This window comes from Camarhynchus parvulus, chromosome 27 (genome assembly GCF_901933205.1).
Source record: "Camarhynchus parvulus chromosome 27, STF_HiC, whole genome shotgun sequence".
NCBI lineage: Eukaryota > Metazoa > Chordata > Aves > Passeriformes > Thraupidae > Camarhynchus > Camarhynchus parvulus.
This window is the reverse complement of record NC_044597.1, coordinates 4,893,059-4,921,002: the sequence shown is the minus strand read 5'-3', so window position 1 is coordinate 4,921,002 and position 27,944 is coordinate 4,893,059. Positions and strand designations below refer to the sequence as shown.

Here is a 27,944-nt window from a genome sequence, read left to right as displayed (position 1 = left end):
AGATCTGAATGCCAGATCCCAGAGCTGGATCCCAGAGCCAGAATGGATCCCAGATCCCAGAGCTGGATCCCAGATCCCAGATCCAGAATGGATCCCACAGCTGGATCCCACAGCTGGAACCCAGATCCCAGAATGGATCCCACAGCTGGAACACAGAGCCAGAATGGATCCCAGATCTGAACCCCAGATGCCAGAGCCAGACTGGATCCCAGAGCTGGATCCTGGATCCCAGACCCAGATTGGATCCCACAGATGGATCCCAGATCCCAGAGATGAATCAGAGATCCCAGATCCCAGAGCTGAATCCCAGAGCCAGACTGGATCCCAAAGCTGGGTCCCGGATCCCAAGCGCAGTGTGGGGTGGCAGGAGGGCAGATCCCAGATCCCATCCTGGATCCCACCCTGTGTCCGTGTGGCTGTGCCAGCCTGGCCTTGTCCAGGTGTGCCCGTGGTGGTTCCGGGGCTCTATCCCATCCCAGATCCCAAACCCCGACCCCAAGCACGAAATGGGGTGGCAGGAGAGCAGATCCAGGATTCCCAACCTGGGTCCCAGGTCCCTGATCCCAGCCCGTGTCAGTGTGGCTGTGCCAGGCTGGGCTCACCCAGGTGCCACAGGAAGCCCTTGCTGTGGTTCAGGGTCTCGGTGCCACCCCAGAGCCCAAACCTGGACCCAGAGGGGATCCCAGAGCCCAAACCTGGACCCCAGAGGGGATCCCAGAGCCCAGTCCCGTGCCAGCCCCTGATCCCAGAGGGGCTGTGCCAGGCTGGCCTTGTCTGGGTGCTGCAGGAAGCCGTGCCCATGGCCATGGCAGTCCAATCCCATCCCAGATCCCATCCCAGCTCCCATCCTGGATCCCACACCTGGATCCCAGCTCCCGCACCTGGATCCCAGCTCCCACACCTGGATCCCAGCTCCCACACCTGGATCTCAGCTCCCATCCTGGATGCCAGCCCGCATCAGTGCAGCTGTCCTGGGCTGGTCTCATCCAGGTGCCGCAGGAAGCCATGCCCATGGCCGTGCCAGTCCAATCCCATCCCAGCTCCCACACCTGGATTCCAGCTCCCATCCTGGATGCCAGCCGGTGTCAGTGCAGCTGTCCCGGGCCGGTCTCATCCAGGTGCCGCAGGAAGCCGTCACTGCCGTGCCCGTGGCCGTGCCCACAGCAGCTCAATCCCCTCCCAGCTCCCCGCCCGTGCCCCAGCTCCCAAACCTGGATGCCAGGCGGTGTCAGTGGGGCTGCGCGGGGCCGCCCTTGTCCAGGTGCCGCAGGAAGCCGTCGCCGCCGTGCCCGTGGCCGTGCCCGCGGTGGTTCAGCGGCTCGCTCTTGAACAGGGCGGGCGGCGGCGGCAGGTGCGGCACGGGGGCACGGGCAGGTGCTGCGCGTGGTGCCCGTGCGGGTGGTGCCCGTGCGGCGGCAGGGCCAGGGCTCCGTACGGGTGCGGCACGGGGCGCGGCGGCGGCCGGGCCCAGAGCCAGCGCGGCGGGCGGCGCCGCGGCCCGGAGGGGCCGGGCAGGGCGCGGGCAGCAGCGCGGGCCGGGCGGGCCGGCGGCGGGGCTGGTGCCGGGGCTGGTGACGCGGAAACATTTCTCCTTGTGCGCCTTGAGCATGTTGGAGAAGCGGAAGCGCTGCCCGCACACGTCGCACGGGTACGGCTTCTCGCCCGTGTGCGTGCGCCGGTGCCGCTTCATGTTGGGCCGGCTGGTGAAGCTCTTGCCGCAGATCTCGCAGATGAACGGCTTCTCTCCTGCCAGGGACACGCGGGACGGGGGGTCAGGGATCCCGGGAACCACCCTGAGCCGTGGAGAACCCCTGAGCCATGGAGAACCCCTGAGCCATGGAGAACCCCCTGAGACATGGAGAGCCATCAGGAAAAATCACCTGAGACCTGGGAGAACCCCCTGAGCCATGGAGAACCCCCTGGGAAAATCACCTGGGCCAAGGAGAATCCACTGGGAAAATCACCTGGGCCATGGAGAACCCCCTGGGAAAATCACCTGAGACCTGGGAGAACCCCCTGAGCCATGGAGAGCCCCCTGAAAGAATCCTCTGAGACCTGCGAGAACCCCTGAGCCATGGAGAACCACCTGGAAAAATCACCTGAGACCTGGGAAACACCACTGCCTTTGGAGATCCAATGGGGATTTAGGAAATCCTGGCTCTCCTCAGCATTTGAGGCCAAAAGGCTCTGAAATCCTGGCTCAGTTTGGGTTTGGGGCCAAAAGGCTCTGAAATCCTGGCTCAGTTTGGGTTTGGGATCAATAGGCTCTGAAATCCTGGCTCCCCTTGGGATCTGGGGCCAAAAGGCTCTGAAATCCTGGCTCAGTTTGGGTTTGGGGCTAAAAGGCTCTGAAATCCTGGCTCAGTTTGGGTTTGGGGCTAAAAGGCTCTGAAATCCTGGCTCAGTTTGGGTTTGGGGCCAAAAGGCTCTGAAATCCTGGCTCAGTTTGGGTTTGGGGCGAAATTCTGGCTCAGTTTGAGTTTGGGGCCAAAAGGCTCTGAAATCCTGGCTCAGTTTGAGTTTGGGGCCAAAAGGCTCTGAAATCCTGGCTCAGTTTGGGTTTGGGGCCAAAAGGCTCTGAAATCCTGGCTCAGTTTGGGTTTGGGGCCAAAAGGCTCTGAAATCCTGGCTCAGTTTGGGTTTGGGGCCAAAAGGCTCTGAAATCCTGGCTCAGTTTGGGTTTGGGATCAATAGGCTCTGAAATCCTGGCTCAGTTTGGGTTTGGGGCCAAAAGGCTCTGAAATCCTGGCTCAGTTTGGGTTTGGGGCCAAAAGGCTCTGAAATCCTGGCTCAGTTTGGGTTTGGGGCTAAAAGGCTCTGAAATCCTGGCTCAGTTTGGGTTTGGGGCCAAAAGGCTCTGAAATCCTGGCTCAGTTTGGGTTTGGGGCGAAATTCTGGCTCAGTTTGAGTTTGGGGCCAAAAGGCTCTGAAATCCTGGCTCAGTTTGGGTTTGGGGCTAAAAGGCTCTGAAATCCTGGCTCCCCTTGGGATCTGGGGCCAAAAGGCTCTGAAATCCTGGCTCAGTTTGGGTTTGGGATCAATAGGCTCTGAAATCCTGGCTCAGTTTGGGTTTGGGGCCAAAAGGCTCTGAAATCCTGGCTCAGTTTGGGTTTGGGGCTAAAAGGCTCTGAAATCCTGGCTCAGTTTGGGTTTGGGGCCAAAAGGCTCTGAAATCCTGGCTCAGTTTGGGTTTGGGGCCAAAAGGCTCTGAAATCCTGGCTCCCCTTGGGATCTGGGGCCAAAAGGCTCTGAAATCCTGGCTCAGTTTGGGTTTGGGATCAATAGGCTCTGAAATCCTGGCTCAGTTTGGGTTTGGGGCCAAAAGGCTCTGACCAGGGGCTCCTCCAGACCAAAACACCCCGGCAATAATTCCCATTTTCCCCCCAGCTCCGATTGTCACACCAGCCAGGAAAGGGATCCAGGGCAGGGAACGAAGCTCTCCCAGCCGGAGAACACCCCAAATCCCGAGGGAACCCCCTGGGAACGCCCTCCCAGCCCTCACCAGTGTGGGTTTTCATGTGCTCGTCGAAGTACTGCTTCATGTTGAAGTCCTTGCCACACCACTGGCACATGAACTGCTTGTGCCCGATGTGGATGCTCATGTGCGAGCGCAGCTGGTACTTGTACTGGAACCTCTCGTCGCAGTTCTGGGGGAAAAAAAAAACGGGGAATTTTAGGGCTTTGGGAAGCTGGGAATGAGCCCTGGACGGGCTGGGAGGGAGCTGGGGCTGGGCAGAAACACCTCAGGGAAAGAAGGGATTGAAAGGATTTATTGAGGGATGGGATGAAGGTTTGGATCGGGAGGGCGGAAGGGCTGGAAGTGAGTGGGGAAAGCTGGGATTGTGTGGGGAAAGCTGGAATTACTGAGTGGGGAAAGCTGGAATTGGGTGGGGAAAGTTGGAATTGTGAGGAAAAGCTGGAATAGAGTGGGAAAAGCTGGAAGAGAGTGGGGAAAGCTGGAATTGTGTGAGGAAAGTTGGAATTTTGAGGGAAAGCTGGAATTGTGAGGGGAAAGCTGGAATGGAGTGGGGAAAGCTGGAATTTTGAGGGAAAAGCTGGAATTATTGAGTGGGGAAAGCTGGAATGGTCTGGGGAAAGCTGGAATTGTGTGGGGAAAGCTGGAATTGTGTGAGGAAAGTTGGAATTGTGTGGGGAAAGCTGGAATTGTGAGGGAAAGCTGGAATTGAGTGGGGAAAGCTGGAATGGAGTGGGGAAAGCTGGAATTGTGTGAGGAAAGTTGGAATTGAGTGGGGAAAGCTGGAATTGTGAGGGGAAAGCTGGAATTTTGAGGGAAAGCTGGAATTTTGAGGGAAAAGCTGGAATTGAGTGGGAAAAGCTGGAATTGTGAGGGGAAAGCTGGAATAGAGTGGGGAAAGCTGGAATTGTGAGGGGAAAGCTGGAATAGAGTGGGGAAAGCTGGAATGGAGTGGGAAAAGCTGGAAGAGAGTGGGGAAAGCTGGAATTGTGTGAGGAAAGTTGGAATTTTGAGGGAAAAGCTGGAATTGAGTGGGGAAAGCTGGAATGGAGTGGGGAAAGCCGGAATTGTGTGAGGAAAGTTGGAATTGTGTGAGGAAAGTTGGAATTGTGAGGGAAAGCTGGAATTGTGTGGGGAAAGCTGGAATTCTGAGGGAAAAGCTGGAATTGAGTGGGGAAAGCTGGAATGGAGTGGGGAAAGCTGGAATTGTGAGGGGAAAGCTGGAATTGTGTGGGGAAAACTGGAATTGGGTGGGAAAAACTGGAATTGTGAGGGAAAGCTGGGATTGAGTGAAGAAAGTTGGAATTATTGAGTGGGAAAAGCTGGGATTGAGCGGGCAAAGCTGGAATTGTGAGGGGAAAGCTGGAATTTTGAGGGGAAAGCTGGAATTTTGAGGGAAAAGCTGGAATTGGGTGGGGAAAGTTGGAATTGGGTGGGAAAAACTGGAATTGTGTGAGGAAAGCTGGAATTGTGTGAGGAAAGTTGGAATTGTGAGGGGAAAGCTGGGATTGGGTGGGAAAGCTGGGATTGAGTGGGGAAAGCTGGAATTTTGAGGGAAAGCTGGAATTGAGTGGGAAAACTGGAATAGAGTGGGAAAAGCCTGGCAGGGATGGGGTTATTCCGGGAAGAAAGGGTTTCTGCGGGTGTCCCGGTCTCTCTCCACTAGAGGACTCTGCCTCCCTCCAAACCAGCTCCTCACCAGCTCCCCACGGATTTAACCCCTCAATCCACCCGGGGATCCCGAGGACAGACCTGTGCTGGGATCAGCACTTGGTGATTCGAATTCCCAAAACTGGGTAAAACTGCCCTAAATTCCCAGCCCATCCAGGGCCATTCCCACTCCCAGGATGGTTCCCATGGATTTACCCCATGGATTTACCCCATGGATTTACCCCATGGATTTAACCCTATGGATTTACCCCATGGATTTAACCCCATGGATTTATCCCAAGGATTTAACCCCATGGATTTACCCCATGGATTTAACCCCTCAACCCCTCCACAGACCCCTGAGGACAGACCTGTGCTGGTATCACCCCTCGGTGACTCGAATTCCCAAAACCGGATAAAACTGCCCTTAATTCCCAGCCCATCCAGGGCCATTCCCACTCCCAGGATGGTTCCCAGGGATTTACCCCCTGGATTTACCCCCTGGATTTATCCCATGGATTTAACCCCATGGATTTAACCCCATCGATTTACCCCATGGATTTAACCACATAGATTTAACCCCCTCAACCCCTCCACAGACCCCTGAGGACAGACCTGTGCTGGTATCACCCCTCGGTGATTCGAATTCCCAAAACCGGATAAAACTGCCCTAAATTCCCACCCCATCCATTCCCATTCCCACTCCCAGGATGGTTCCCAGGGATTTACCCCATGGATTTACCCCATGGATTTACCCCATGGATTTAACCCCATGGATTTAACCCTATGGATTTACCCCATGGATTTACCACCATGGATTTATCCCAAGGATTTAACCCCATGGATTTAACCCCATGGATTTACCCCATAGATTTAACCCCATGGATTTAACCCCATGGATTTACCCCATGGATTTAACCCCATGGATTTACCCCATGGATTTACCCCATGGATTTAACCCCATGGATTTAACCCTATGGATTTACCCCATGGATTTACCACCATGGATTTATCCCAAGGATTTAACCCCATGGATTTAACCCCATGGATTTACCCCATAGATTTAACCCCATGGATTTAACCCCATGGATTTACCCCATGGATTTAACCCCATGGATTTACCCCATGGATTTACCCCATGGATTTAACCCCATGGATTTACCCCATAGATTCACCCCATAGATTTAACCCCATGGATTTAACCCCATGGATTTACCCCATGGATTTAACCCCATGGATTTAACCCCATGGATTTAACCCCATGGATTTACCCCATGGATTTACCCCACGGATTTACCCCATGGATTTACCCCATGGATTTAACCCCATGGATTTAACCCCATGGATTTACCCCATGGATTTACCCCATAGATTTAACCCCCTCAACCCCTCCACAGACCCCTGAGGACAGACCTGTGCTGGTATCACCCCTCGGTGATTCGAATTCCCAAAACCGGATAAAACTGCCCTAAATTCCCACCCCATCCATTCCCATCCCCACTCCCAGGATGGTTCCCAGGGATTTACCCCCTGGATTTACCCCATGGATTTATCCCATGGATTTACCCCACGGATTTTATCCCATGGATTTAACCCCATGGATTTACCCCATGGATTTAACCCATGGATTTAACCCCACGTATTTTACTCCATGGATTTACCCCATGGATTTATCCCATGGATTTACCCCATGGATTTACCCCATAGATTTAACCCCATGGATTTACCCCATGGATTTAACCCCATGGATTTAACCCTATGGATTTACCCCATGGATTTAACCCATGGATTTAACCCCATGGATTTAACCCCATGGATTTACCCCACGGATTTTATCCCATGGATTTACCCCATGGATTTACCCCATGGATTTAGCCCATGGATTTACCCCATGGATTTACCCCACGGATTTTATCCCATGGATTTACCCCATGGATTTAACCCCACGGATTTTACCCCATGGATTTACCCCATGGATTTACCCCATGGATTTACCCCATGGATTTACCCCATGGATTTAACCCCTCAACCCCTCCACAGACCCCTGAGGACAGACCTGTGCTGGTATCACCCCTCGGTGATTCGAATTCCCAAAACCGGATAAAACTGCCCTAAATTCCCACCCCATCCATTCCCATTCCCACTCCCAGGATCGTTCCCAGGGATTTACCCCCTGGATTTACCCCATGGATTTAACCCCATGGATTTATCCCATGGATTTACCCCATAGATTTACCCCATGGATTTAACCCCATGGATTTAACCCCATGGATTTAACCCCATGGATTTACCCCACGGATTTACCCCATGGATTTAACCCCATGGATTTAACCCCATGGATTTACCCCATGGATTTACCCCATGGATTTAACCCCATGGATTTAACCCCATGGATTTACCCCATAGATTTACCCCATAGATTTAACCCCATAGATTTACCCCATGGATTTACCCCATAGATTTAACCCCCTCAACCCCTCCACAGACCCCTGAGGACAGACCTGTGCTGGTATCACCCCTCGGTGATTCGAATTCCCAAAACTGGGTAAAACTGCCCTAAATTCCCAGCCCATCCATTCCCATTCCCACTCCCAGGATGGTTCCCAGGGATTTACCCCATGGATTTACCCCATGGATTTACCCCACAGATTTACCCCAGGGATTTACCCCATGGATTTAACCCCATGGATTTACCCCATAGATTTAACCCCATGGATTTAACCCCATGGATTTACCCCATGGATTTTACCCCATGGATTTACCCCATGGATTTAACCCCATGGATTTAACCCCATGGATTTACCCCATAGATTTACCCCATAGATTTAACCCCACGGATTTACCCCATGGATTTAACCCCATGGATTTAACCCCATGGATTTAACCCCATGGATTTACCCCATGGATTTACCCCATGGATTTAACCCCATGGATTTACCCCATGGATTTAACCCTATGGATTTACCCCATAGATTTACCCCATAGATTTAACCCCATGGATTTAACCCCATGGATTTACCCCATAGATTTACCCCATAGATTTAACCCCACGGATTTACCCCATGGATTTACCCCATGGATTTAACCCCATGGATTTAACCCCATGGATTTACCCCATGGATTTAACCCCAGGGATTTACCCCCATGGATTTATCCCCATGGATTTACCCCATGGATTTAACCCCATGGATTTACCCCATGGATTTAACCCCATGGATTTACACCATGGATTTAACCCCATGGATTTACCCCATAGATTCACCCCATAGATTTAACCCCATAGATTTAACCCCACGGATTTACCCCATGGATTTAACCCCATGGATTTAACCCCATGGATTTACACCATGGATTTAACCCCATGGATTTAACCCATGGATTTAACCCCATGGATTTAACCCATGGATTTACCCCATGGATTTACCCCATGGATTTAACCCCATGGATTTACCCCATGGATTTACCCCACGGATCTACCCCATGGATTTAACCCCTCAACCCCTCCACAGACCCCTGAGGACAGACCTGTGCTGGTGACTCGAATTCCCAAAACTGGATAAAACTGCCCTAAATTCCCAGCCCATCCATCCCCATTCCCATTCCCACTCCCAGGATGGTTCCCAGGGATTCCCCGCGGGGTGATTCCAGCTCACCTCGCATCGGAAGGGCTTTTCCCCCGAGTGCTGCAGGGAGTGCACCTTGAGGGACATGCTGCGCTTGAAGGACTTGCCGCAGGTCTCGCAGGTGAAGGGCATGTCCTTGGTGTGGGCTGCGACAAAAAGGGGGTCACAGGGGGCAAATCCAGGGAAAACAGGCACGGCAGGAATATTCCCCGGAATTCCAGCCAGGGCAGCAGCTCTTTGCGAGCACAGAATGGGTTTCTCCTTGTTCAACTCAGGGGATTTTGGGCCAAGAGCAAACTCAGGCAGTCAATTCCCCCAATTTAAATTTCCCCAATGATTTCAATTCCCCGATAATTTCAATTCCCCCGATAATTTCAATTTCCCCAATAATTTCAATTCCCCCGATAATTTCAATTTCCCCAATTTAAATTTCCCCAATAATTTCAATTCCCCCGATAATTTCAATTCCCCTGATCATTTCAATTCCCCCAATAATTTCAATTCCCCCAATTTCAATTTCCCCAATCATTTCAATTCCCCCAATAATTTCAATTCCCCCAATTTAAATTTCCCCAATCATTTCAATTCCCCCAATAATTTAAATTCCCCTGATAATCTAAATTCCCCCAATTTAAATTTCCCCAATAATTTCAATTCCCCAATAATTTAAATTCCCCAATTTTAATTTCCCCAATAATTTCAATTCCCTGATAATTTAAATTCCCCCAATAATTTCAATTCCCCCAATTTAAATTTCCCCAATCATTTCAATTCCCCCAATAATTTCAATTCCCCTGATAATCTAAATTCCCCCAATTTAAATTTCCCCAATAATTTAAATTCCCCCGATAATTTAAATTCCCCCAATTTTAATTTCCCCAATAATTTCAATTCCCCTGATAATTTAAATTCCCCCAATAATTTCAATTCCCCCAATTTAAATTTCCCCAATGATTTCAATTCCCCCAATTTTAATTTCCCCAATAATTTCAATTCCCCCGATCATTTCAATTCCCCCAATAATTTCAATTCCCCCAATTTCAATTTCCCCAATAATTTAAATTCCCCCAATAATTTAAATTCCCCCAATTTTAATTTCCCCAATAATTTCAATTCCCCCGATAATTTCAACACCCCCGATGATTTCAATCCCCCCGAACACTTCAGTTCCCTGGTGACCCCAATTCCCCGTGCCCAGCCACTCACCAACCATGTGTTTGCGCACGTGGGCCATGGTGTAGAACTTCTTCTCGCAGATCTCGCAGGAGAATTTCTTCTCGGCGTAGCCGTGCACGATCTTGATGTGCTCGTGGAGCGACCAGAGCTTCTTGAAGGATTTGTTGCAGGACACGCACTGGGGTGGACACAGAGGGAGCTGGGTTAGGGGGGCCTGGGATGGGGGGGAAAGCAAGGTTTGGCAAAAAAAAAAGGTCCCAAAAATGGTGAAAAAGTGCCTGAGAATGTGGATTTTGGGATTACACCTGAGGGGAGGCAGTGAGAATGTGAATTTTGGGATTTATATTTCAGGGGAGGCAGTGAGAATGTGGATTTTGGGATTTATACCTGAGGGAATGGAGGACTGAGAATGTGGATTTTGGGATTTATACCTGAGGGAATGGAGGCAGTGAGAATGTGGATTTTGGGATTTATATTTCAGGGGAGGCAGTGAGAATGTGAATTTTGGGATTTATACCTGAGGGAACGGAGGAAGCGAGAATGTGGATTACCTGACAGGAGGGGAGGCAGTGAAAATGTGAATTTTGGGATTTACACCTAAGGGGAATGGAGGCAGTGAAAATGTGGATTTTGGGATTTATACCTGACAGGAGGGGAGCAGTGAAAATGTGAATTTTGGGATTTACACCTGAGGAGAATGGAGGCAGTGAGAACGTGGATTTTGAGATTTATACCTGAGGGAAGGGAAGCAGTGAGAATGTGGATTTTGGGATTTATATTTCAGGGGAGGCAGTGAGAATGTGAATTTTGGGATTTATATTTCAGGGGAGGCAGTGAGAATGTGGATTTTGGGATTTATATTTCAGGGGAGGCAGTGAGAATGTGGATTTTGGGATTTACAGCTGAGGAGAATGGAGGCAGTGAGAATGTGAATTTTGGGATTTATATTTCAGGGGAGGCAGTGAGAATGTGGATTTTGGGATTTATATTTCAGGGGAGGCAGTGAGAATGTGGATTTTGGGATTTACACCTGAGGGAAATTGAGGCAGTGAGAATGTGAATTTTGGGATTACCTGAGGGGAGGGGAAGCAGTGAGAATGTGAATTTTGGGATTACCCCTGAGGGAAATTGAGGCAGTGAGAATGTGGATTTTGGGATTACACCAAGGGAAGTGTGTAATGGTGCTCTGGTGCCTCCTGATCCCAAAATCCAACAGCAGGGGAGGGGCACAGGGACAGCTCCTGGGAGAGTCCAGCCCTGGAAAAGGGAAATCCAAACCCTGGAGAGGGGAAAAAATCCAAACCCTTTCAGTGAGAAGGATCCAAACCCTTGAAGAGGGAAGGCAAAACTCTTGGAATGGAAATATCCAAACCCTTGGAGAGGGAAGATTCCAAACCCTTGGAGAGGGAAGAATCCAAACTCTTGGACTGGGAAAATCCAAACCCCTGAAGAGGGAAGGATCCAAACCCTTGGCATGGAAAAATCCAAACATTTTCAGTGAGAAGGATCCAAACCCTTGGAGCAGGAAGAATCCAGACCCTTGGAATGGGAAGAATCCAAACTCTTGGAGTGGAAAAATCCAAACCCTTGGAGAGGGAAGATCCATACTCGTGGTGCACAAAAAAATCCCAAACCCTTGGAGTAGAAAGAATCGGAACTCTGGAGAGGGAAAAATCCAAACCCTTGGAGCAGAAAGAATCCAAACATTTTCAGCGAGAAGGATCCAAACCCTTGGTGAGATAAGAATCCAAACCCTTGGGTGGGAAAATCCAAACCCTTGGAGTGGGAAAATCCAAACCCTTGGAGTGGGAAAATCCAAACTCCTGGAGAGGGAAGAACCCAAGAGAGCGGGAGGAGGCCGACACCATTAAATTCCCAAAGCCCCATCCAGCCCCTCCTGCCCCCCCAAATCCAGGAGTGGCCACTCCAGGCTCTCCCATCCCTCTGGATCTCCATGGGAAGCAGCTCCCATCCCGCTGGACACTCCGGGATCGGCTCCTCCTCTCTTCGCTCATGGAAGTGGCACTGGAGGCCGAGAATTCCTTCCCAAAACTCCCGTGGAACGTCCAGGCGATCACCCCCTCGAGGATTTCGGGCAGCTCTTCCTTTTCCCAGCAGCTCTTCCCAAAAACTTCAGTAGAAATTCCCGTGTGGAAATTCCAGCTGGAAAATCCCGGAGCGCGAGGAAACCAAACCATCTTCAGCTCGGAGGAACTGCGCCTTGTCCCGGGGTTTTTTTGGGGATTTTGGGATGTCTCCACAGCCCAGCCCAGCAATTCCCACCCTTTCCCTGTCGGTCAGAAGGGCTGGGTGGCTGATTAATGAGCAAATTAATGAGTCCTGCTCGTTGGGAGCGTTTCCTCTCCGCTGGGATCTCTGCAGGGTCGGGAATTCTCACCTGGAATTCTGCAGGCACCGAGGGGGCTGTGCCCCCACAGCACCTGCTGGGATCCCCCCTTTTGGGAGGGAAAAAATTCCTGGAGAGGCAAGAAATTCCACGGAACGATCCCCAAAATCCTGGGATTTACAGAGCCCTCGGAGGGGCCACACCAGAATTCAGGATTAAAACTCCGGCACTGAGAGGGAGGAACCACACAGAGCTCGAGGTGACGGGCAGGAATCCCCTGAGGGTGCTGACTGCGATGGGTGAAAAAGCAGAAATTACCTGGAAAAACAGATTTATTCCATCCCCAGGAGGAAGAACTGGGAGCAGCCAGCCTCGATTTTCATTTCAGTCCGACATTAAATCAGTTTTATCCCAGGACAAAGCTCCCCCTCGACACATTGAACCCTGAACTGAGGGAAATTTAAACTTTCTCTCAATCCTGCTGGCAACTGGAATAAAAACACAGCAACAGGCAGCTGCAAAACACATCCCAAAGGCAGGACAGAACAAGAATTGCTGGATTTATTCCTGGGTGTTGAGGGCCTGAAGGTGACTCCCAGTGCCAGCAGCACTGGGAAGTTTCTGGATTTAAATCATAATTTCTATAATTTCTCCTTTTCTTATCACTTTTGGACGCACGTGTAGATGGATACAGGATATTTCACCATTTTATGTGTTCAAAATATTTAGGAATTCCTCCTTAAATTTCAATTCCTGCTTTGATTCCTTTATTTTTTAATTCCTGCTTAAATTTTATGCTGTGAATGAACCCCCTGCTTGCTGGGGCATCTCTTAAATTCCCATTTAAATCCTCCCTGCTGCACTGAACTTTTAAAATATTTCTTTCAAAAGCTGCAAAAATTACATTTACATTAATAAATCCTTCCTTGAGCTGAAATTTAAGGAAAAGAAAACCAGCCCAGAGTTACCCAGAGCTGGGAAAAGAGCTTGGAAAAGAGAAATGGCAATAAATGTTCCACGTCTCCCACACAGTGGGAGCTGAGGATCAACCCAGCTCAGCACTGAAAGCAAACAAACAATGAAAAATGTTCAATTCTTGCGCTCAAACTCTCACACAAAAAAAAAAAAAAATAAAACAACCCTCCTCGCCCTACAAATTCCAGCTGCCCGAAAATCCAACGGGAGCCAGGATTCTAGGAGGAGGTGGGTGAAAATCAGGCCAAAAAAGCAGATTTGGGGTGCCAGAGAGGGCAGCAGTGCCCCTGGCACAAACCCCAGAGGGAGCGGGAGCTCCCAAAGCCTGCGGGCAGAGCTGCTCCTCCCATTGCTGGGGAGGAGAATGGTGATTTTTGTGTCTCCAGGGAGACCTGCTGGCGTTTCCCGGCGGGAAGGGGCAGGCTCGGGGTGCAGGCGCTGAATTCCAGCCCTTCAGAAGCACTCTGGGAATTCCCGTGGGGTTTGAGCCCCGGTTGAAGCCCAGCTCAGACGCAGACCCCGCTGCTGCCTCTGGGATCTCACAGACTGCCCGTTCCAGGGAATTCCTGGGATTCTCTTTCCCCTGGAAGGCTCACCTGGTTTCCCACGCTGTGGGACTGCGTTTCAGGACATGGAAACCCCTGGAATTCTCAACTCAGTGAGAGCTCAGTGGGTGCTCAGCAGGAAGAGGAGGAGGAGGAGGATTTAGCACAGAACTTGAGATTTTTGGGACCATTTACTCCAGATTCTGACCCTGCTAAAGGAGCTTTGTGTTCCCAACTCACCGTTTACTCCTGGAGTAACAGCTCAGAGCAGCTGAGCACTCTTTCCCTGCCATCCCCTCCTTTTGGGAGACCCCAAAATGCGGGATAAGGCAGAGCCCGGGCCCGGCTCAGCACGCGGGGCCGTGCAAAAAGAGATTTTTTTCCCCCTGTGAAGCGTCCACCAGCCGGATCCAGGGCACGCCAGGAGGTGTGGGGACCTGGCAAGCAGGCGAGCAGACCTACCTGGATGTTTTTTTCACAGTCAGTTTGCTGGTGGAGGGACAGCTCACTCTCCAGCACAAATTTCTTCCCACATTTGTCGCAGATCTGCATGCGCCTGTGGGTGACGTTCATGTGCTTCTCCAGGTACCAGCGTGTGTTAAACACCCTGGGGCACTTCTCACAGGTCAGAGTCTCCTTCTCTTCGCACTTGGATTTCTGCACAGGTGCCTTGGGCTCCTTTGCAGCTTTCTTCTTACGCTTGGGGGGCTCCGCGCTCTTCCTGCGCGCGCGTGGCTCGGGGCGCCGGGGAGGCGGCGGCGGCCGCGGCAGAGGCGGCTCTCCTGCTTCTCCTCTGGCCAACACTACCCTTCTCCACTCTTTTCTCCTTTTTCTTCTGCCTCTCATTCTCCTCATAATCATTACTGTCTTCCGTGGCCTCTTCCCCACTGTCACCCTCCTCTTCCTCACTGCTGCTCTTAAGGACAGCAGTCTCTTTGGACTGCGAGGGGACACCCTTCTCCCCTTTGGACACATTTAAGGTTTGGTTGTTAAGGTTTACCTCCACTATAATCTGCTCCCTTTTGTAAGTCACTTCATCTTCCTCCTCTTCCTCCTCCTCCTCAGAGTCGTCAGAGTTTTCCCTGTCTTCTTTCACAGCCCGGACCTCTCCTACCGCTCTGCTCTCCCTGAAAAACGGCTGCTCCTCCCTCTCGTGGAGGTGGCCCTTGCTGCCCTTGCTGTCCACCAGCACCGAGAAGGGGCTCCCTGACTCCCTCTTGTACACCTTGGTGGACAGGTCGAGCTCCTGGCTGGGGTAGAAGGCGGGCGGCCCCTCCTGCGCCATGCCGGCCCCGGGGGGCTCCCCCTTGGCTGCGTGGCTCATCTGGGGGGGCTCATGGGGCGCCCTCGCTCCCGGCGGGGCGGCTCCGGCCCGGCGCCTCTTCCATCGGAGCCCGGCGGGGAAGGGGGTCCTGGCGGGGCTGCGGCGGGATCACGGCGCGGGCAGGGCGGGGAGGGATCTTCGGCAGCAAGCGGAGCCCTCGAGCATCTTATCTGCGGGAGACAGCGGGAGGGAGGGAGAGTCAGTGGGGAATGGCCGCGGGGATGGGGATGGGGATGGGGATGGGGACAGCCCGGCCCGGGGCAGCCTTCCGGGGGGCTGAGGGTGGGATGGGGAGCAAGAAACAGCAGAGAAATTCCCAGCAGAGAAATTCCCAGGGAATGGAAATCCAGCAAGGGATACTCCCCATCAAGATACTCCCCATCAACCATTCCTCCTGGAATTTTGGGAGCACTGACAGCCCCACAAACAGCAGGGATCAGGAGAATTCCCAGGGAATGGAAATCCAGCAAGGGATACTCCCCATCACCCATTCCTGCTGGAATTTTGGGAGCACTGACAGCCCCACAAACAGCAGGGACCAGGAGAATTCCCAGCAGAGACTCCCAGGGAATGGAAATCCAGCAAGGGATACTCTATCCATAAGAGATCACCACAACCATTCCTCCTGGAATTTTGGGAGCATAGACGGCCCCAAAACTAGCAGGGAGCAGGAGAATTCCCAGCAGAGACTCCCAGGGAATGGAAATCCAGCAAGGGATACTCCCCATCAACCATTCCTCCTGGAATTTTGGGAGCACTGACGGCCCCACAACCAGCAGGGAGCAGGAGAATTCCCAGGGAATGGAAATCCAGCAAGGGATACTCCCCATCACCCATTCCTGCTGGAATTTTGGGAGCACTAACAGCCCCACAAACAGCAGAATTCCCAGCAGCAGACTCCCAGGGAATGGAAATCCAGCAAGGGATACTCCCCATCAACCAGAGATAACCATAACCATTTCTACTGGAATTTTGGAGCATAGATGGCCCCAAAACCAGCAGGGAGTAGGAGAATTCCCAGCAGCAGACTCCCAGGGAATGGAAATCCAGCAAGGGATACTCTCTATCCATAAGAGATCACCATAAACACTCCTCCTGGAATTTTGGGAGCAGCGATGGCCCCACAAACAGCAGGGAGCAGGAGAATTCCCAGAGAATGGAAATCCAGCAAGGGATACTCTCCATCAACCATTCCTGGATTTTTGGGAGCACTGACAGCCCCAAAAGCAGCAGGGAGCAGGAGAATTCCCAGCAGCAGATTCCTAGGGAATGGAAATCCAGGCAAGGGATGTTCTCCACCCACCAGACCTGTTTCTCCTGGGTTCCTGGGAGCGGTGATGGCCCCAGATCTGCTCTGCCCCCACAAACACGGGGCAAGCCCACCCCAAAACACCCCAGCTCTCCCCCAGCCCATCCTCACACGCTCCAGAGCCAGATTCCAACCAGGGAGGAATTCCTCCACTGAGGAATCTCAGCACTGAACCAGCCCGGGAGCACCCCGGAGATGCTGGATTTGGAGGGATCCGAGGAATTCTTCCTTTGTCTCTCCCTCCCTTGCCCCCTTTCCCTCAATCCCCACGGCACAACCTCAGTTTGCCCATCCCGCGGTTTTCCAAGCTGGAATTTGCCCGGGACTTTGCTGCCACTTCCTCCTGCAGGAAGCGCCACGTGCTCCCTCATGGACACAAAGCAATCAATCCCTCACATTTCTCCTTTTTTTGGGTTTTTTTTTGGGGGTTTTTTTTCTTCCCACCGGGACAATTCCAGTTTGGGAGCCCGAGGTTTTGGGGCTGGGCTGATCCCATCAGGAATTCCTAGGATCAGAGGGTGCAGGGGAGGAGAATTAAGGACAGAGACGTGGGATGGATGGAAGGGACAGCAAATCCCACCCAGGGAAACCTTCCATGATCCCAGAGTGCTCCAACCTGGCCTGGGACACTGCCAGGGATGGAGCAGCCACAGCTTCCCCTGGAATTCCATCCCAGCCAGGAATTCCTGCCCAAAATCCACCCAACCCTCCTCTCTTCCACAGATTCCCGTATTATTATTATTATTATTTCTGCTCCACCAGAATTTCCCTCTCTTTGGAGTGAATTTTAACCGGGCAGGAGACGAAGCAACCGGTGCCTGAATAAGTAATATTAATTATTAATAATAAAGGGAATCTTTGTGAAGTGCCACGCCGGGGAAGGAAAGGACAAAATAACCAGTTTGATGATGAACTTCATTAAAACACTCGAGCTCTTGGGGGTTCCCAAATTACCCCAAATTAATTTCCTGCAGCCTCAGCACCACAGCAGGGCCCATTCCCACTGCTCCATCCTCAAAGCCCACATTCCCAGCCCCGCAGGAAATCCCGGAGATGGGCTGTTAATGCTGGATTGTGGGCACAAAAACTCATATTCAGATGGAAAAAATTATAAAATAAACTGATTTTGGCCAGCTGGAATTCCCAATGTTACACCCAGGAAGCCGTGGGGAGGATGAATCCCAGTTTAGCTTTTCCTTCCAGTGGGATGGATTATTCAGGAGCTCAGGAAATTCCCAGTTCCACGTAGAAAATACCCGATTATTTCCTCATCATGTTAAGCATCTCTAGGAAGCTGCAGAAGGAAACCAGGAATTCCACCGCAGAGCCAGGAAAGCACAAAACTTGCCAGGAAAAGGAAATTCCACCTTTTCACCATTTACCAAATGGCAAAAAATTCCTGCCAATCGTGTGTGCCAATATTGTGTGTAAAAAAAAAAAAACCCTTTTTATCAAGAGGAATCACCTCAAATCAAGCCCACAGTGGGGTTTATTCTGAATTATCAAAGCTGTTTGCTCTGAAAACCACTTCACTCCGCAGCATCAGCGGCTGCTGTGGCTTTGAACCTTTCACTGCCACCCTCGAGGGACCCACAACTTTCAAAACCATTATTTAAATAAAAAGCAAAGCCCTCCTTGGCCATTTAGCACAATCAGCAGCTCTGAAATACTGCCCTAAAAACGCTCTTAAAACACATTTCCACCCCTCGCTTTTAAATTTCTAACCCCAAAGCAGCGTTTGGGTGTTTTTAATCCCAAAACACCCAAGCGTTTTTTGTTGTTTTAAAGGTGAATTTAATTTTGTCAAGGCAGATTTTGCCACAGAACAAATTCCAGTCACGCTGCCAAATGAGAGATGCAGGCCGCGATTAAGATGTAAAAAGGAAACAAGAGTTTCAAAGCGATTTTTGATGCTTATCAAGCCCCAAACCTGGGGAATATCTGCAGCAATCAAAGGTTTGCAAAGACTCCGACATGAAAAGCTCGAACTCTGAAGAAAAAAAAGCACAATTTGCAGACAAAAGAGTGGGTGGAGGAAGCTGGTGAGTGTGTGGGAGCAACTTCACACCGAGCTTCTGAAGAAAAACCGCATTTTTTGGTCTTACCGGCACTAAAAATAGAGAGATACAGGCTCGGCCGGGGAGGCCTCGGCCCGGCCTGGGCTCGGGGGAGTGGGGCCGGCCCGGAGGAAAAAGTGAGGAAAAACTGAGGGAAAAGTGGGAAAAAATTGAGGAAAAACAGGATTTCAGGAGAAGGTGAAAATGTGGGGGAAGCAGGATTTGAGGAAAAATGAGGGTGTGAGGAAAAGCTGAGGAAAAATTGAGGGAAAACTGAGGGCGTGAGGAAAAGCTGGGGGGAAAGTGACTGAGGGTGTGAGGGAAAAACTGAGGGAAAACTGAGGGAAAAGTGGGAAAAAATTGAGGAAAAACAGGATTTCAGGAGAAGGTGAAGATGTGGGGGAAGCAGGATTTGAGGAAAAATGAGGGTGTGAGGAAAAGCTGAGGAAAAATTGAGGAAACACTGAGGGCATGAGGAAAAGCTGGGGGGAAAGTGACTGAGGGTGTGAGGGAAAAACTGAGGAAAAACTGACTGAAGATGTGAGGAAAATTAAAGATTTCAGGAAAAGCCGAGGGTGTGAAGATGTTTTCCCACTGAAACTCCGTGAAATCCCCAGGTCATGTGAATTCTGGAGAATGAGCCAGCAGGGAATAACCAGAGATTGCACCAGGAAAACAAAAAGCGAGGCCTAAAATGACATTTTTGGGGTCTCCTGTGCAGGAATTGGACTCGATCCCTGAGGGTCCCTCTATCAGGATATTCCATGATTCCATAAACGGGTCCATAGCAGCTCAATAAATCTGCGATATCGCAATAAAAACGCCTCAATAAACTCTCCCAGTTGGAAGCACAGGTGCCTGGAACAGGCCCAGCCGTTTCCAAACAGTGGGAAAACACATCTGAAGGGAATTATTTCAATTATTTCTCCCAGCTCTCAATCCCTCCTTTCTTGTGCATCGACTGCAAAAAAAAACCCACAAAAATCTGTTTTTAAGTGGGGAAGTTTTATCTCCCAGAGCCTCGGCACATCCAGGTGCTTTTTGCATTTCCATGGGAAGTGCTGGAGCTGCCTGAGCCCATGGAAATGCAAAATAAATGTAAAATAAATGTAAAATAAAGCGCTGAGTGCTGCTAACGACCCTATTCCCATTCCCAAAGCTCGGGACCCAGCAGAGCCTGGAATCATCAGGAAAATAATCCTGAGAGTGAAACAGGGAAGAGAAATCCCCTTTGGGAATGGTGCAGGAGGGGATTTGGGAGCAGCATTCCCAATTTTGGGGAAAACAGGGAATTCTGGAAACCCTCCTGCCACCGCCAGCCCCGGATTCCCTCAGAACGGCTTTTCCCTAAATTCCAGAGAGCCCTGGGAAGAGGGGATAAATCCTGTGAATTTTGCAATTCCAGGGTTTTTCCAGTTTTTTGTTGTTTTTTTTTTTCTTGGGCGTCCCTAAAATAACCAAGGGCAGGTGCAGGGGAGCCTGGGCAGGGACAGAACAGCCTGGAAAGGGGATAAACCCTGTAAATCCTGGAATTCCAGCAGCTCCCACCTCATCCCGCTGCTTTTTGGCCATTCCCAAAATAACCCGGGCTGGCTATTTTGCTAACTCAGCAGGCAGCACATTTATATTTTTATTTATTTTTCCCCCACCCCAGCTCTGTCCGGAGCTGGGAATTTTCCCTCCAATTGTTCCAGAAGCTCGCGGAAAAATCAGATTCCCAAACCCCAGAAAAATATCTGCGAAACCCCGCCACCAAAACTGAAAATCCATGAGGAAGAAGAGCTCAGACCTTTCCCATTTTTCCAGAGGGACGATCTGGCTGAGTCTCCAGATTTTTGGGAGACACAAAGCCCTTCCAACCAGCGGTTCCTGGATTTTTTTCAAGCATTATCTCCACGAGAAATCCATCCCAGAGGTTTTCATTTCGGAATTCAGCACTAAAATCCCTCGGATTTTGCAATAAACGAGGGGGTGCTTTACTGAATCGAAAGTTTGAGATCTAACAGGCACAAACTCAACGTTTTTCTTGAAGTAGGGAAAAAAATGGCATTTCCCATTGAGCATCACTGACCCTGGGGTCCAGGAACGGTGGAAGCCCCAAAAAGGAAATCTGTCATCAAGATCTCTTGCCCAAAATTAGCATTTTTCCCCCCAAAGAGGTCCCGGAGGTGTCTCTGTGTCCTTGGATATGCAGAGGTGTAAATGAAGTGTGAATATCCTGCCCCAAAGCCACCTTGGAATTCCTACATGGACATTTCGCCGGCAGGAAAAATCCCATTTCCAGAGGGGAAAAAATCCCATTTCCAGAGGGGAGAAAAATCCCATTTCCAGGGGGCAAAAAATCCTATTTCCAGGGGAAAATCCCATTTCCAGGGGGCAAAAATCCTATTTTTATTGAAAAAATCCCATTTCCAGGGGTAAAAATCCCATTTCCAGGGAGGGAAAAATCCCATTTCTAGGGGGCAAAAAATCCTATTTCCAGGGGGGGAAAATCCCATTTCCAGGGGGCAAAAAATCCTATTTTCAGGGGAAAAAATCCCATTTCTAGGGGGTGAAAAATCCCATTTCCAGGGGAAAAAATCCCATTTCCAGGGGGGAAAAATCTCATTTCCAGGGAGGAAAAAATCCCATTTCCAGAGGGGTAAAAAAAAAAATCCCATTTCTACAGGGGGTAAAAAATCCCATTTCCAGAGGGTAAAAAAAAAAAAATCCCATTTCTACAGGGGGAAAAAAAAATCTCATTTCTAGGGAGGAAAAAAATCCTATTTCCAGGGGTGAAAAATCCCATTTCCAGGGGAAAAAAAATCCCATTTCCAGGGGTGAAAAATCCCATTTCCAGGGGGTAAAAAATCCCATTTCCAGAGGGGTAAAAAAAAAAAATCCCATTTCTACAGGGGTTAAAAAATCCCATTTCCAGAGGGTAAAAAAAAAAATCCCATTTCTACAGGGGGAAAAAAAAATCCCATTTCTAGGGAGGAAAAAAATCCCATTTCCAGGGGTGAAAAATCCCATTTCCAGGGGTGAAAAATCCCATTTCCAGAGAGAAAAAAAAAATTCCCATTTCTACAGGGGGGAAAATCCCATTTCCAGGGGAAAAAAAATCCCATTTCCAGGGGTGAAAAATCCCATTTCCAGGGGTAAAAAATCCCATTTCCAGGGAGGAAAAAATCCCATTTCCAGGGGTGAAAAATCCCATTTCCAGGGAGGAAAAAATCCCATTTCCAGAGGGTTAAAAAAAAAAAAAAATCCCATTTCTACAGGGGGGAAAAAAATCTCATTTCTAGGGAGGAAAAAAATCCCATTTCCAGGGGTGAAAAATCCCATTTCCAGGGGTGAAAAATCCCATTTCCAGGGAGGAAAAATCCCATTTCCAGGGGGTAAAAAATCCCATTTCCAGAGAGAAAAAAAAATTCCCATTTCTACAGGGGGGAAAATCCCATTTCCAGGGGAAAAAAAATCCCATTTCCAGCGGTGAAAAATCCCATTTCCAGGGAGGAAAAAATCCCATTTCCAGAGGGGTAAAAAAAAAAAATCCCATTTCTACAGGGGGGAAATAAATCTCATTTCTACGGAGGAAAAAAATCCCATTTCCAGGGGTGAAAAATCCCATTTCCAGGGGAAAAAAAATCCCATTTCCAGGGGTGAAAAATCCCATTTCCAGGGGGCAAAAAATCCTATTTTCAGGGGAAAAAATCCCATTTCCAGGGGGTAAAAAATCCCATTTCCAGGGAGGGAAAAATCCCATTTCCAGGGGAAAAAAATCTCATTTCTATGGGAAAAACGCTCATTTCCAAAGAGATCAGGCCCAGCAGAAGGTGCTGGAAAAGCTGCTGGGAATTCCTGGGAGAAGTCCCAGTGTGAAACCTCCCGAGGGAAGGGTGTCGGGAAGGGCAGGAGCTGGAGCTGCTGCTGGCACCTGCCTGGGTTTCACTCCTTGCTTTTTATTTTTTTATTTTTTATTTATTTTTTATTTAAATCCAGGGAGGAGCAGCCCGCAAAATCCCAGGTCCCGAACCAGCTGGAAAACAACAGGAATTTGGGGATTGGGCAGGGAATTTGGGGTTTTGGGGAAGCCTGTCTCTTGTGCCGCGCTGATTTGGAGAATTTCAGGAATTCTGCTCGCAAATCCTGGGAAAACTCCCTGAAAATGCACAAATTGGGATGGAATTTGCCTCGAAAAGGCACAAATTGGGATGGATTTTGCCTGGTTTCTATGGGGATGTGTTTAAAAAAAATCAGGTTTTGATTCAAATGCTCTTTTGAGGCTTCAAACCCGTGACAGATCCCACCAAAAAACCCCTTGGGGTTCAGAGATTCCTGAAATTTTGCCCCAACCCAGGAGCTGCTGGAAAGGATTTTAAGGCCTCGTGTTTACAGCTGGGAATGAGGCGCTGGGATCCAGGCAAGAAGGGGTTAAAAAAATCCACATTTTTGGTGGAAAACACTGGGAAAATTCAGCCACATTCACCTGAGGGAGCTCAGGACAGAGCAGGGAGGTCTCACCTGGATCTCTTTAATATTTAAAGGGTGAAACTTCGTGAGAATAAAATGAACTTTGCAGAAAAATCCCAATTTTTTTCCTCATTATTATGGGGGGAAACCTCACTCAATAAAATCCTGAAAGGACAAACAGCAGAGATTTAGCAAAATGTAAATGAATGCCGTTTTGAAAAGTAAAATTCAATTAAAAATTGACTTCATCTCCCTTTTAGAAAGCCTGGATCTGGCAGGGAGAGAGCAGAGCAGGCTGAGAGTCTGTGCTGGAGGAATTGAACCAAGAGAAATAAAATATTGTGTTTTATATGTCATATAATAGATTAAATATTATAGAGAATACAATATATATTATATTGTATTATATTGTATTATATTGTATTATATCGTATTATATTGTATTATATTGTATTATATTGTATTGTATTATATTATATTGTATTATATTGTATTATATCGTATTATATCGTATTGTATCGTATTGTATCGTATTGTATCGTATTGTATCGTATTGTATCATATTGTATTATATTATATTATATTATATTATATTATATTATATTATATTATATTATATTATATTATATTATATTATATTATATTATATTATATTATATTGTGTTATGTTATGTTATGTTATGTTATGTTATGTTATGTTATGTTATGTTATATTATATTATATTATATTATATTATATTATATTATATTATATTATATTATATTGTGTTATATTATATTATATTATATTATATTATATACAGTATATAATGTGGGATACATAATATATATCTATATCAAATTACATATGAATATACAATATGTAACATATAACCTTATATATAATGCTACATATTGTATATATTATAAAATGTTTTAATATAATAATTATTCAGAGAATATCAGAGATATTATATTATGTTATGTTATGTTATGTTATGTTATGTTATGTTATGTTATATTATATACAGTATATAATGTGGGATACATAATATATATCTATATCAAATTACATATGAATATACAATATGTAACATATAACCTTATATATAATGCTATATATTGTATATATTATTAAATGTTTGAATATAATAATTATCCAGAGAATATCAGAGAAATCTCCCTCTCCTCAGCTGCCTGCTGCTTCCTTTCAGTTCTGCCTCTTTCTTTTTTTTTTTTTTTTTGTGGAACCAGGAATAATAAAATTAATATTTTTTTTAATTTTTTTTTGTTGTTTGTTTTTTGGCCCTGAGAGCTGCAGAGAGAAATAGGTCAGTGAGGAGTTTTGTAAGCACGTGAAATCCACCTGTGCCATCTCAGGTGTGCTCTGGGCACGTCCCTGCTCCTCCTGTTTACTGCAAAAATCCAGCTCAGAGCTCGGGGAACCTTCCCAAGGCATCTCCTGCTCCGAGCACAGACAGAGACTCTGCGTGGATAAAAACTTCACATTTTTAGGTGAAGCTGCAGCTCTCGGGGTAAAATCTCCGCATTCTGTGATTGTAGCAGAGAGGAGGAAAGCACAGCACCCCAAAATCTTCTATTTTTGGATGATTTACCCCGATTTCCTCCCTTCCCACAGCAAGATTTCCTCTGAAAACACCAGTCAAAGGCTCCCTATAGCATTATTAGTTAATAAAGTCAATTACAATCTTCAAAACTCACAATCATCTCCAACACCAAAGCCTCTTCTGATCACATCAATATTCCAGAGGTGTTTTCACAAATAATCCCAGGGACGGCCCCAAATCCCCCCCATTCCTGCAGCTCTGAGCTTCCTCTTGCAGAAAATCAAAATTGTAAAATTCTAAACCAGCCCCCTGAACCCCCTGGCAGCCCAGGAGACACAAGTGCCCAGCTGGGAAAACCAAAAAAGCCTCCGCGAATTCGCACTTTTCTTTCACACGGCCTCCGGAAAAGCTCTCGGAGCTCCTGTCCCTGTTTGTACCCAGATTTGGGGATCACATCTGGAACTGCAGCTGTACCCAGACTTGGGGATCACATCTGGAACTGCAGCTGTACCCAGATTTGGGGATCACATCTGGAATTGCAGCTGCACTCAGATTTTGGGATCACATCTGGAACTGCAGCTGTACCCAGATTTTGGGGATCACATCTGGAATTGCAGGGCAGCTGTTCCCAGACTTTGGGATCACATTTGGAACTGCAGGGCGGCTGCACCCAGATTTTGGGGATCACATCTGGAACTGCAGGGCAGCTGCACCCAGATTTTGGGGATCACATGTGGAATTCCAAGGCAGCTGTACCCAAATTTTGGGATCACATCTGGAATTGCAGGGCAGCTGCATTCAGATTTTGGGATCACATCTGGAGTTGCAGCTGTACCCAGATTTGGGGATCACATCTGGAACTGCAGGGCGGCTGTACCCAGATTTTGGGATCACATGTGGAATTCCAAGGCAGATGTACCCAAATTTTGGGAGCACATCTGGAATTGCACGGCAGCTGCACCCAGATTTGGGGATCACATCTGGAGTTGCAGCTGTACCCAAATTTGGGGATCACATCGGGAATTGCAGCTGCACTCAGATTTTGGGATCACATCTGGAATTGCAGCTGCACCCAGATTTTGGGATCACATCTGGAACTGCAGGGCGGCTGTACCCAGATTTTGGGATCACATGTGGAATTCCAAGGCAGATGTACCCAGATTTGGGGAGCACATCTGGAATTGCAGCTGTACCCAGATTTGGGGATCACATCTGGAACTGCAGCTGTACCCAGATTTGGGGATCACATCTGGAACTGCAGCTGCACCCAGATTTTGGGGATCACATCTGGAATTGCAGGGCAGCTGTTCCCAGACTTTGGGATCACATTTGGAACTGCAGGGCGGCTGCACTCAGATTTTGGGGATCACATCTGGAGTTGCAGCTGTACCCAGATTTGGGGATCACATCTGGAATTGCAGCTGTACCCAAATTTTGGGATCACATCTGGAATTGCAGCTGCACTCAGATTTTGGGATCACATCTGGAATTGCAGCTGTACCCAGATTTTGGGATCACACCTGGAATTGCAGGGCAGCTGCACCCAGATTTGGGGATCACATCTGGAACTGCAGGGCGGCTGTACCCAGATTTTGGGATCACATGTGGATTTCCAAGGCAGATGTACCCAGATTTGGGGAGCACATCTGGAACTGCAGCTGTACTCAGATTTGGGGATCACACCTGGAATTGCAGGGCAGGTGTACCCAGATTTGGGGAGCACAAGTGGAATTCCAAGGCAGATGTACCCAAATTTTGGGATCACATCTGGAGTTGCAGCTGTACCCAAATTTGGGGATCACACCTGGAATTGCAGCGCCGCCTGCCCGGGGCAGGGATGGCCGAAAAGCCCCAAAAGCGGCACAGAAATGCACCGGGCACACGGGCAGGGAGGCGGAAAGGTAAAACCCGAGCGAGAACGCCCAAGCCGAGGGAAATTATCAGATCTGATAAACACGCGGGGAATTATCAGACAGCAGAGACACAAAGCCCTTTGAAAATCACACTCGGCAGCCCCGCAGCCCTTTCAAAACCGTCTCAAAAATCCATTTCTTTTTAGCGCAGATCAGGCGGCGAGGGAGAGAAACAGAAGAGAACCTGCAGCTGGGAAGAGCCCAAAGCTCACCTCGCCATGCCCTGCCCGTGCCAGCGCCGGGAGGATAAAAACTCCCGTTCCTCGCATCCCCGCTGCCCGCGGCACCGGGCACCGGGGCTTCTCCCTCCCACCGAACCCGCCTGCCACTAAAGGCCGGGATGGAATTCTGGCGAACCCCAGGAGACGCCGCTCGGCTCTTCCCCAAGTTGCGCGGAAGGCGCTCACAAATCACGCCCAAAATCCCAACCCCGGGGCGCACGCAGCGCGCTGGGAGCACGGGGAAGGGGAAAACACCGGCAGGGAAAGGCTGAGAGGGACAGAAAACCCGCCGAACTCACAGCCGGGGCACGGCACCGGGCACCGCTGCCAGCCGGAGCCGAGCGGGACCGCGGGTGACACCAGCGGGGACAGGGCAGGGGCCGAGGGGACACGCTGCAAACCCCAATCCCGCAGGAATGCTGTCTTCCCTCCGCTCTGCGGCGGGATCTCACCTTCCCTTCCCTCCCACAGGCAGGTGACATGGCCCGGTACCCGCGGGAGGGCACACAGAGCCCCCCGAGCCCGGGCAGAGCCCCCGGACCGAGCCCCGGAACCCGGGCAGCGCCTCCAAACCCGGGGGAACCTTCCCGATCCCGGGAGAGCCCCCGGACCCCGCACAGAGACCCCGGACCCCAGGCAGAGCCCCCCGACTACCGGGAGAGTCCCCGGACCCCGGGCAGAGCCTCCAAACCCGGGGGAACCTCCCCGATCCCGGGCAGAGCCCCCGGACCCCGGCAGAGCCCCCGACCCCCGGGCAGAACCCCCCGACTCCCGGGAGAGCCCCGGACGCCGGGCAGAGCCCCCGGACCCCGCACAGAGCCCCCAGCCCCAGGGGAACCCCCCGACCCGGGCAGAGCCCCCCGGCCCCATCCGTGCCCGCCCGCCCCCTCCTCCTCCCGCTGCCCGGGGCTCCCCCGGTGCCCCCGCTCCCCTCCGGGCCGTGAGGCGCCCGTGCCCCGCTCCCCGCGCCGCCCACCGCCGGGCCGGGCCTAGCGCTGCCGCCGCCAGGCCCGGGGGGAAGGAAGGGGGAAGGGGCTCGGCGGCCGCGCGGGCGGCCCCGCACTCACCCAGGCCGGTGCCCGCGGGGCCGCCCCCGCCGCCGTCCATGCCGGGCGGCGCGGGGAGCGGGGCGCGGGCGGGCGCGGCGGCGGAGGGCGGAGGGCAGGGCGGCCGGGGCCTCCCTCCCCGCCTTCCCTCCGGCCCCTCCGCTCGGCCCCCGCGCTCCGGTGGCCGCCGCCGCCGCTGCTGCCTCGGCCCGGGGCCGCCGCTCAGGCCCAGGCGCTGCCGCCGCGGGCGGGCGGGCGGACGCGGCTCCCGCTGCCCCTCGGCC

The 27,944-nt window shown here is 50.2% G+C and overlaps 2 protein-coding genes across 2 annotated transcripts; one reads left to right on the top strand and one right to left on the bottom strand.

Moving 5' to 3' along the window:
• Nucleotides 1-71: 71 nt before the first annotated feature.
• ZNF652 (zinc finger protein 652) lies at nucleotides 72-27,908 on the bottom strand. The gene is given in 9 exon segments (XM_030966383.1): nucleotides 72-1,359; nucleotides 1,362-1,459; nucleotides 1,461-1,746; nucleotides 3,503-3,647; nucleotides 8,779-8,894; nucleotides 9,955-10,102; nucleotides 14,254-14,518; nucleotides 14,520-15,285; nucleotides 27,682-27,908. Coding segments are annotated over 8 exon segments (1,785 nt in total). The 5' UTR covers nucleotides 15,116-15,285; nucleotides 27,682-27,908; the 3' UTR covers nucleotides 72-1,228.
• On the top strand, nucleotides 27,095-27,607 carry LOC115913820 (basic proline-rich protein-like). The gene has a single exon (XM_030966045.1). It carries the CDS (start codon nucleotides 27,095-27,097, stop codon nucleotides 27,605-27,607), a length of 513 nt encoding a protein of 170 aa, XP_030821905.1.
• Nucleotides 27,909-27,944: the final 36 nt, after the last annotated feature.

Bases quoted from the DNA above. Each gene is read 5' to 3' on its own strand.
- LOC115913820 (XM_030966045.1), top strand. From the start codon at position 27,095: ATGGCCCGGTACCCGCGGGAGGGCACACAGAGCCCCCCGAGCCCGGGC.